The sequence below is a fragment of the Nansenia antarctica genome (assembly GCF_963989245.1).
Source record: "Nansenia antarctica genome assembly, chromosome: 7".
Taxonomy (NCBI): Eukaryota; Metazoa; Chordata; class Actinopteri; order Argentiniformes; family Microstomatidae; genus Nansenia; species Nansenia antarctica.
The window spans coordinates 54280839-54290805 of NC_137677.1; the positions used below are offsets into that span (position 1 = coordinate 54280839).

Here is a 9967-nt window from a genome sequence, read left to right on the forward strand (position 1 = left end):
CTGACATCTGTCTGAATAAATCCCCGTTTTCATTTCCTAGCTGATTGGCGGTCATGCAATATTTCTAATGCTTTCATAATGACACAAACCTAAAGTGGTGGATACTATGCTTGAATTATTTCATAATAATTAAATTTAGACTTATTGTGCTCTGTCAATTAAAAAATGTAAAAAAAAAATTGGTGCATTAAACCATTAGTAGAATTCTGTCCATTTGTAATTAGCAGCCTATCATGCTAGGGCCATGTTTTTATATACAACCTAAGGAATTGTAAACCGACCATTCGTTCTATCCTCTGAAAAAGACTTGACTGCATGTTTTATTTCGATTTATTGCACAAACAGCATTGACAAAATGTACTGTAATGTTAATACATTATCAAGAAGTGGAAAATAACAAAAAACCTACATACATACAGAGCATTTCAGATTTCAGGCTCTCATTGAGATCTCTTTCAGAACTGTCACGAGAAGTAAAAGCCAGAAACTGTTCCAAAAATGTCAACTAGGGTCATTTCCTTCATTGGAGTTTCATTGAGGCAAAAATCTTCATTGGATCAGGATATGAGAGAGAGAGACACTTGGCAGGACGAGGGTGACATTGCACAGGGAAGAGCTGCAGAGATACGTATGGAACAGAAGGAATGCAGACATGGTACTGAAAGGAACACAGTAGCACAACATCTCATGTTGTATCTCCCTCTAGCACCCTTAACATCCACGTTGGCCACTTTAGGATTGGACAAAACATCAAAACATGACTCTCAAAAAGAGGCCAAACATAGCTGCATAATCATGGGTCAACTGTTACAAATGTACAATATTCATCCATTGTATTGGCCACACTCAGTAGTATCGTTTCCACCAAAACCACAACACAACAACCAGGGGAGAAACTGAGTGCATTCTGATTCATTTCTGAGCAATGGCAACCCCTGGCTTTTAGTCACTGAATTTGAAGCAGTGCAACTCAAATATGTAATATTATCTAACTGTGAGTAGAGGAAGGTCTGTCTTTGACAGTAAATACATGTAACATACAGTCATACATATCAGTTAATTGTAAATTATTGTAAAGATGGAATCTGGGTATTTGCATATCCTATTAAAAAAATAAGATTTCTTATAAGGATATATAGGTGTTAATGTATAACTAATTGTACGCATGTTCCATATACACAGCATGTGCAAACATATACTGTACATACAGTATGTTTGCATTGTCTGTATAGTGGGATGTGTGGGAAAAGTCTTTGGTACAAACATGAGCACTGGGATTCAGAATAATATGCAAAAAATGTAAAGCATGTACTATATGACCCAAGTAGAGTTGGCTCTGTTAACAAACCCTGTACAACAGGCAAACACCATGCAAGGTAAAAGCAACAATAAAAAAACAAAAACATAAGCTGATAGGAACTTATCCCTTATCCAACACCTTATCCAACAGGTACTTTCTCAAATGACTGTTTGATGCAGTGACTTAGGTTTGAGCGGAGGGACTTCTGCACCTCAAGGTACATTTTCAGTAGAAGCCCCACTAAAACATAATTTAAATAATTTGTTTTTTAGGTCCAACAAATTACACATCTCCTGTGGCAACAATTAAGTAAAAACAAAAAGCATGAGGACTTCTGTAATGGAGGGCACTGACATGTAAGGGAAGTAATGGGTTGGCATACAAAACGAACAGGTGAAGCTGTCACAAAGGGTCCACATGGCACACATTGTGAGTGTGCAGGAGAGGGGAAAGGCAGACATCTTTAGAAAGGCACAGAGCTTTAGAAAGCCATTAATGTAGAGCTTAATGCTAAAGTAGTGCCACGCACACAGATCAAATAAACAGTTGATGCTTTAAAAAAAAATACAATTAATAAAGTTGGCAAGAATTGAAGGAAACAATTGATTATAGGAAAACATGGGAACAAAAATCATTAGTGTGCACCATGTACAGTGTAAAAGGCCATTATCATGGCATGCTTAAAGATGGGACTGGGCATGATTCTACAGTCCACATTTACAGTACTACGATACATACTCTGCTCCATATTCTGACCATTTCACCCCAGGTGAGTTAAGGACAGAGGCCATGAGGCAACGACAGTCTCCAAATGAATCATAGGTAGATGATTGTTACAGCGTGTTAAGTGCAATGTAATGTAATGCAGAGAATGGAAAGAAAGGTGATGCTGGATGCTCAGGGGCCACTAGCATACAGGTTAGAAATGGATCTATGTCTGATGCTGAAAGCTCAAATGACAACTTTCATTCATACATAGGAGGAAAATACATTGACATAGTTCTCTTATAAATTCACATTTAGTAACTGTTAATCCAATTGCACAAGAGGCTGTTAGAAAAGGTGAGATAAAGGTGAGAATCTTTTTTTGTTGTTGAGGAAATTAGAGGAGATTCCGGTTGCCGAAAATGTTGTCCGGGTCCACGTACTCCTTGACGGACTTCAGCATCCCGACGCCCACGTTGGAGATGGTCTCTCTCAACCATTCCTTCCGAAGTTTCCCAACTGAGAGATAGAGAGGAGAACAAATAAACGCGATGAAGAGGAAGAGAAAAAGGAAAAAAAGAAAAAGGGCATCAGCACGGCTGATTGCTCAGCAGGCTGCTGGGAGCCAATCCATCTTGTGAGAGTGAGTGAATAAACAGAGGGTGATAAATGCTTTTATTCAGAGAGGAGAAATGTTTTGCATGGCATGATTTATGGAGCCCAGCAGACTATCAAACTCATTAGGCTCTGTGTGTTCCCAGAGGAGGGGCCGGCTGGCAGCCGCGTGCCCAACTCCCTCTCTCTCTCTCTCTCTTCTCGCAGCTCTCTTGCTCTCCCTCTCTTGGTCCCCGAGTAGGCCACCACTCCCCTTCCCACTGATGCCACCAGTGTGTGTGTGTGTGTGTGTGTGTGTGTGTGTGTGTGTGTGTGTGTGTGTGTGTGTGTTCCTCAACATGACCTGCCCAGCCAACAGCCCTACCTCCAGATCTTTCCTGGCTGACACACTGCTCATTCCCCCTGACACTGGTCACTGCCTGTGTGCTGGAGCCAACTGTGGCCTAGGATACAATGGCCCTCTATCACCATGTCTTTGGCTGTTTGCCACTCTACTAAGGCTCCTCCAGTCCCAAGGAGGTGGCATGGCCGCAGGGGTGTGGTGCAGGCCTGGCCAGGGTGCCCAGCGCTTTGCCAGCTGTCTGACCAGACACACTCCAGAACCCTCAGACCTGCCAGCCCCTCAGGAGGGAGTCTGGAGCTTGGGCGAGGGTCAAGGTAGGGCTGGGAAAAGACAGGGAGAGGGGGAAGGGACAGAGTCTAACTGCTCCCTGGCACACAAACAACAACAAGGCCCCAAACACTGACCAGACCAAAGCAAAGGATGGCTGGGAAAACAACTGAAATCATGAGACTTCCAAATACTGCTCCTTAAAATGTTGTTCAGTATTTCATAATGTCTACATAATAACTGACGATTAGGGATTCCATCTCTGGAGTATCATCACTCTGTCATCCACTGTTGTAGATATAATGATGAGTTAGGCAAGCGTGAAACACCTCTATACTCCTTATGCCCTTTACAGTCAGTAAACCTTGTACATCACTGTATCTGTTATACATATACGTATATGCTGAATTTACAGCAGAAAACCGGTACAATTACGATCAGTCCCAGATTAAACAAGGCGTCCCACATTTAATTAATTGAACGCGACTACAGTTTAACCCAAACTCAAGGCCTTTGACAGACAACACACAGTCAATTCAGGAAATAACTAATATAAATTATATAAGGTCTTGAAAGTTTAAGTTAAGGAAACAGTAATAAATTAGATGTCAATCTGACAGCAACAGCCGGTCCTTAGAGCAGGAACTAGTAGTCTCTCCTCACACTGTGCTCCATGTGTGTGGGTAAACATTAACTTTGAGGTCACACTGCCTCTGGAAAAGCACACAGATATAATACTCTATAAACAGACTACTGAGAATGGCATTATCTTGAACAGGTGCCACTGTATAGTTAACAAAGGGAGAGAAGGTGAAAGCCATTGCAGGTCCAGTAATGTAATCATCTGAGATTAGATAGAGCAGGTCGAAAATAGAAAACAACTGAAATGATAGGAGTGCTGAAAGTAAGTAACTAAGTAACAAACTGAGCATGCAAGTAACTAAGTAAGTAACTAACTACATAAACAAGTAGCTAACTAACAAACTAACCAGCTAACTAACTAACTCAGTAAGTAAGTAACTAACTGAGTGAGTAACTAACTAAATAGCTAAGTCACACACACACACACACACACACACACACACACACACACACACACACACACACACACACACACACACACACACACACACACACACACACACACACACACACACACACACACACACACACACACACACACACACACACACACACACACACACACACACACACACACACACACACACACACACACACAATGTTAGCAGGCTGGGCTGTGGGAGGGAGGCAGACCTAAAGCGTGAGGGCAGCAGGAGGGATAGGAGGGGCGCCATGTTATCAGTGGGGCCACAGCCAGCCAGGGAATACAGATGGAGATCGGCCATGGGGCCAGGGAGGCCTGTCTACTGACAAGACAGGACCGACAGGAGGGCCACCAAGGGCCCCACCACGCCACACACACCCAGATGGTGACAGAGGGACCAGTCACTCACCCAATCAGCACATAGCCAATAACTAACTAAATAGCTTGCTCTCCTCTTCCCTCCCTCCACCTTCCCTCCCCTCCCCTCCTTCGTCCCACCTCCACCCCTCCCTCCACTCAGGAAGGAGAGAAAACAGAAGGTGCTGGAACTGCATCATTGCCTCCATCACAGTGATAATTTACACATCTATCTTGTCATTTTCCCTCCTTTTCTCCGGCTATCGCAATCAATCTAACAGGGCTCTGGCCGTACAGCTGAGACATGCAAACAGGAGCAGGCATACTTTAGAAATGACAGAAGAAAAACACACACACACACACACACACACACACACACACACACACACACAGGTCCACAGGCAGAAGATATGTCTGTGTTCCTGCCGGGAAAGTGCACATCAATAAGAGCTAGGTTAATGAAGGGAAAATAACAGAATTAACTCATTTTCTGGGTTGTGTTCGGTGACCCGTGCGGCGGAGCAGTTGACTGGCTATGTTAGGGCTGATGTTGTGCAGAGGTACGGAGTGACGAGAGGCTGCCTGGTCTCCTGGTGCAACTCTCATGTTGGCCTTTCACACCGGCAAGGCTCCGTGCCGGTTCCGTTTCCAATTCTGGAGTCTCAGAAGCTTGGTGCTTTATGGCGAATCAGCCCGCGTTCATACCAGTTTAAGCGTAAACCATCAACAATGGCAAGCTACTCTGTTACTAGCATAGAATTGGCCACGAAGTTCACGTTTGCGCATGTGTGTGTGTTTGCTGAGCGTTTGAGGAAGATAGAGAGAATGATGAAACTTTTTCTAATCACTAATGATTACATTTAGATTACCGGGTAGATGAAATTTTGTCTCCTTCCTTCTTGCTCTTGTCTTGTCTTCACGCACACCCACTGACGACGTCACGGTTCGCAAGGGAAGAATAAATGTTTCGGTTCCAGCTGAGAACCAACTTTTCAGGTTTATTTTCAGTCTAAAAAAACGCCCGCGGGTTCAAAATTAGGTTCGGGAACCGGAACAGGCACACAGAGCCTTGCCGTTGTGAAAGGCCTTATGGTGAGAACGGAGATGGAAGCAAGTGCCCGCCCACCGCCCACCCCCCACCCCCCTCTCTTTCTCTCCCTCCCTCCCTCTATTATGCTGGGCTGTTTTGACAAATGGGGGCCAGGACATGAAAGAGGGGGGTAAGGCAGTGGCGCTGTATCCCTCTGATAGGAGTGAGCCAGTAGGAAGGCCATGGTGTTTGCTGTGTGCACTATGGACTACAGGCTACAGACTGGGGTGATGGATAGATGACTGTGTGATTGATCTTCAACAGCTCTACTTCTGCAACACCGGTGAACCTGATTAAACATGACATTTCCTTAAAACAGCCTGCTCTTCAATAACACCCTATAGGCCAGCCATAGCGTCTGAAACAGCTAAATGTTGTCATTATGATTCTAAAGGGACATAGATTATGACCACCCTCACTTAGATTTGACCACTTTTCAAAATGTACCAGAACCGACGCATCACTATAGACACTATATTACTGTACTGTGTACTGTGTCATGTACTGTTCCTCAACCGAATTGAGCAACGTGTTTTGAGCAGAGTGTACTGCTGCAGGGGCTTGAGAGAGGAATAGAAGGCAGGCAAGGCAGGCAGTCTGACCTGGTGTAAACACAGGTTACAAAAATGTATATTTCCTGCGGTGCCCTCCCACCTCGCCTTCCCAGACTACATCTGTTTTCTTTGATATACAAAACCCAGTGAAACTAGGTCCATTTGTCAAGCGCTGATTGTGGGCAGACAAACCGGCCTGTCCGCACCCAGATAGCAGGCCCCGCTGTTATTAATCACAATTACAGAGTGGGCCTTGCACACAGGAGCGGCATCAATATCCCCTCCTCTCCCCCTGACACCTCCCTGTGTAGCCCCCGGGTGGCCCCGGCCACTGTTTGGAGGTCAGTAAATACTCGGCGATAACGGCAGCATCATTTACCTTGGCCCACCACCTCCTTTTATTAGCAATCTTTTAATTTTCAACCTTCCCTGCCCTGAGGGGAGAAAATTGTGATTTAATATCGCAGCTGATTCACTGCATGCTGTTTTTGACAGGCGTGATGAATAGCCTGAAGTGATGTATGAAAACGCTGAGGCGGATGGCAATATAGATAAGGCAGCCATTTCAGTTGGCCCTGATAGGCCACGCTGGGAGAGTTGTTTTCTCCCCCGCCCCCCCCAGCTCACGTTTCATTTGGTCCATGTTGAAATGAACAAAGAGCCATCGCAGGGGCCATTTGTCTGCTCTGTGGGAAATTATTTTGGAGGCAATGAAGGATCTCCTACGCAATATAACTTACATAGACCAGCACACCTAAAGAGCTTGTCATACTGCCTAAATCTGACTCTAAACCATGACCTTACCATCAATCTCAGTGGAAAAGCAGGTCTGGCCGAATATGTACGGTTTCAATGTAATGGAACAAAACACGCATGGTGAAACAGTTCGATGACTAGTTAGATGATATGACTGGTGTACTGTACCTCCATGGTGGTGTGAAAGGCTCCCTCCATTGGCTAGAATCTCCTCTCTGGCTCCATGCTAGGAAGGACAAGAGAACATGCAAACCAATCAATATCTCTATCAAAAGAAGACGAACTATCAGCACATCGTGACACATTGTATATTAGATATGCTCCCTCTTAGTGGTACAAGGGGTACGTTCTCAGGTCAGGAAAGTGATTCATATCTCTACAAAGCTTTTTCTGAAGCACTGGGTGATGGGAGATCAGTGGAGGCAGGGTGAAGGGAGAAATGGGCAGATGGGCTCATTGTAATACATGGAACAGAATCAGGATTCCAACTTCTACAATACTTCCACCAGCCTCCACTGAAGGAGAGAAAAAGGGTGTCGGGTAGAATTACCTCCACTTGTTCGTAAACATGCACCGGATCACCGAGTCCTCTGTAGTTGAAGGCGAAGTAGAAGTAAATGCAGGCTCCAGCATCGTAGGTCTGAGTCACTCTAGAAGACATGAGAGGGTGAGATACAGTTTCAAGTTTATTGTTACGTCACATTACACAAGTGTACGATTATTTACAATTAGCAGTATCTTGCAATTTGCTGACACATTTTGAAATAATTCAAAAAAAGTGTCAATAGTACAGAACGTAGTAAAGTATAGTGAGTGACAGTAGTAGAGTGACTGAGCTTAAGGCTTAGGTCTCTGTCATAATTGAGTTAGCTAGCCACTTTAGAGGGTAAATGAACACAAAATAACAATAAAAGAAGCAAAAAACTGCAATGTTGGTCAGGAGCTCGAAGCATAGCAGCCACGCACAGTGCCATCTTGTCTATAGTGTTATAATACACAAAGCAGAACACAGAAAACGCAGGCTAGTTCACGTTCTTTTGGCGGTTCATTGCTTTTCCTTCACTTTCCACATGAATCTAAAGAGCATTTCTAAGAATGAATGAATCAATTTTTTCCTTCGTAATTGGAGGGCAGAGTGAAGCGAAAGGCTGGGCTTTCCTTCTGAATCCCTGACCCCAATTCCCTTTATGTTTTCTCCACTGTAGAGGAGGCGCGTTGGGTCTGTCATCTTTAATAACATCACATTATCAGGATATTAAATGGCCATCAGCACACTTTTGTTGGATCATCTGAGATATTTCCAGTTGTTCAGTATGCAAGAACACTACCATAACCATGTTCATAACCCCTTTCACACATACGAGCCTTCCCAGTAGATTCCATGGAATTTACCTGGTACGGTGTATGTGTGGATGCGACTGACCAGGGAAATTCAATCAGGTATTTTCCCTGGTCAGGACCTTGTATAATTCCATGGAATTTACAGGGAAGGCTTAGGTGTGAACAGAAGCCTGAACATTCCCTGGTCCGGCACGTAAAGAGTTACGTATGTCTGACGCAAGACGTTTTCACATGGAACAAGTTAACCAATCACAGCGAGGAGTTTCTCACTTCGTACTTTTGGTTTGGTCCACTGATGTTAAGGAGTTGGCTAGTTAACCCACGTCACATTAGCCAAAGAAGTGATAAATATAATTCCACAACTGGATACTACTTTGTTTCCAATCATAGTTAGCTAGATTTCTTACTTAGCTAGATTACTTAGTTATCAAATGTACATTTTGTGACAGACGCATTACGGAGCAGTGCACACACACACCATCTCCTCCCACAGCTGTCCTGCATCATACAGTCAGCAGGGAGGGAGCCCTCAGCACGGAGCGCATAAGAACTGCCCCAGACCCTGAATATTTCACTCCCTCGCTTCAACTGTGCTTACTCAGGCCGACAATACAGTGTGCACTGCGCTGTAGCAAGTTCTCCCATACTGTGCTTTTGGACTAGTATAGTATGTTTATATCAACGGTAATCAAGTGCTTTCGTTGGTGAGCAAATGTGTTGATGCTAAGCATAATACGAGTTGCCTCACTGTTAAATTAATGTGAAATATACAATAATAAATAAATATAAAACGGAGGTATGATATATGGCAGATATATGGTATATGGCAGTGTCACACGCCTGTCTCGTTCGAATTCACGTCTACTACGTGCTAGTTCTGCATCCAGTTGAATGCGTGATTCAAGTAGCTCGTGCAAACCCAGGACGCGTGTGAAAAGATGCACCCCGGCAATCTTCGGGCATTTAGCTCATGTGAAAATCACTGGCGAACCCGGGTTGGGATTCAATGTAATTTACAGGGTACTATGTGTGAAAGGAGCTCATGACTACAGTCACACGCTTTTAAATGACTTAACAATAAGAAATTGAATCAATTAGTTTTTAAAAAATGTGTTTCGTTTCATTTGACAAAACGCCTTTGATTCACTTTTCACTCAAGCAATGAGCGTCAGCTATCTAATATGGCTTTCGCATAACAGAAGAACTCCATTTAAAAAAAAAAAAGACAAAAATGTCAGTGTTGAACCCTAACCCTCGTAGATCCAAAAGCGTAATAACACAACCCTATCCTTGAGAAAAAAGGAGACTGCAGCTCTAGTGAGTGTTTCTTTCTCTCTCTCTCTGCCCTGTCCCGGTCGAGGGGCTGTAGGGAGGAGGGCTGTTGTTCCTTTGACGTGGCCCATCACTCGGCACGGTGGCTTCTACAGAGGTTAAATGGACAAATCAATCTTGTCACAGGCTGCAGCCGGGAAATGAATGGCTGAAACATAATCAGGTTGAGGCCCTAATCTGTCCTCAGTGAGCAGCCTGGCACTGCTCACTGTCTGTCTGGGGTGAGGTCACTCTGGAAGGT

General features: G+C 44.1%; 1 protein-coding gene across 1 annotated transcript in view; it reads right to left on the reverse strand.

Annotated features, from left to right (window-relative positions):
- Positions 1 to 314: 314 nt before the first annotated feature.
- The window catches only part of agps (alkylglycerone phosphate synthase), a 30560-nt gene continuing 20907 nt past the window's right edge, over positions 315 to 9967 (reverse strand). Inside the window, exons 18-20 of the mRNA XM_080535850.1 lie at positions 7604 to 7703; positions 7222 to 7279; positions 315 to 2524 (exon numbers count right to left, since the gene is read on the reverse strand). Coding sequence (XP_080391976.1) covers positions 2403 to 2524; positions 7222 to 7279; positions 7604 to 7703 — 280 coding nt within the window. The 3' untranslated portion in view covers positions 315 to 2402. The remainder of the gene's footprint in view (positions 2525 to 7221; positions 7280 to 7603; positions 7704 to 9967) is intronic.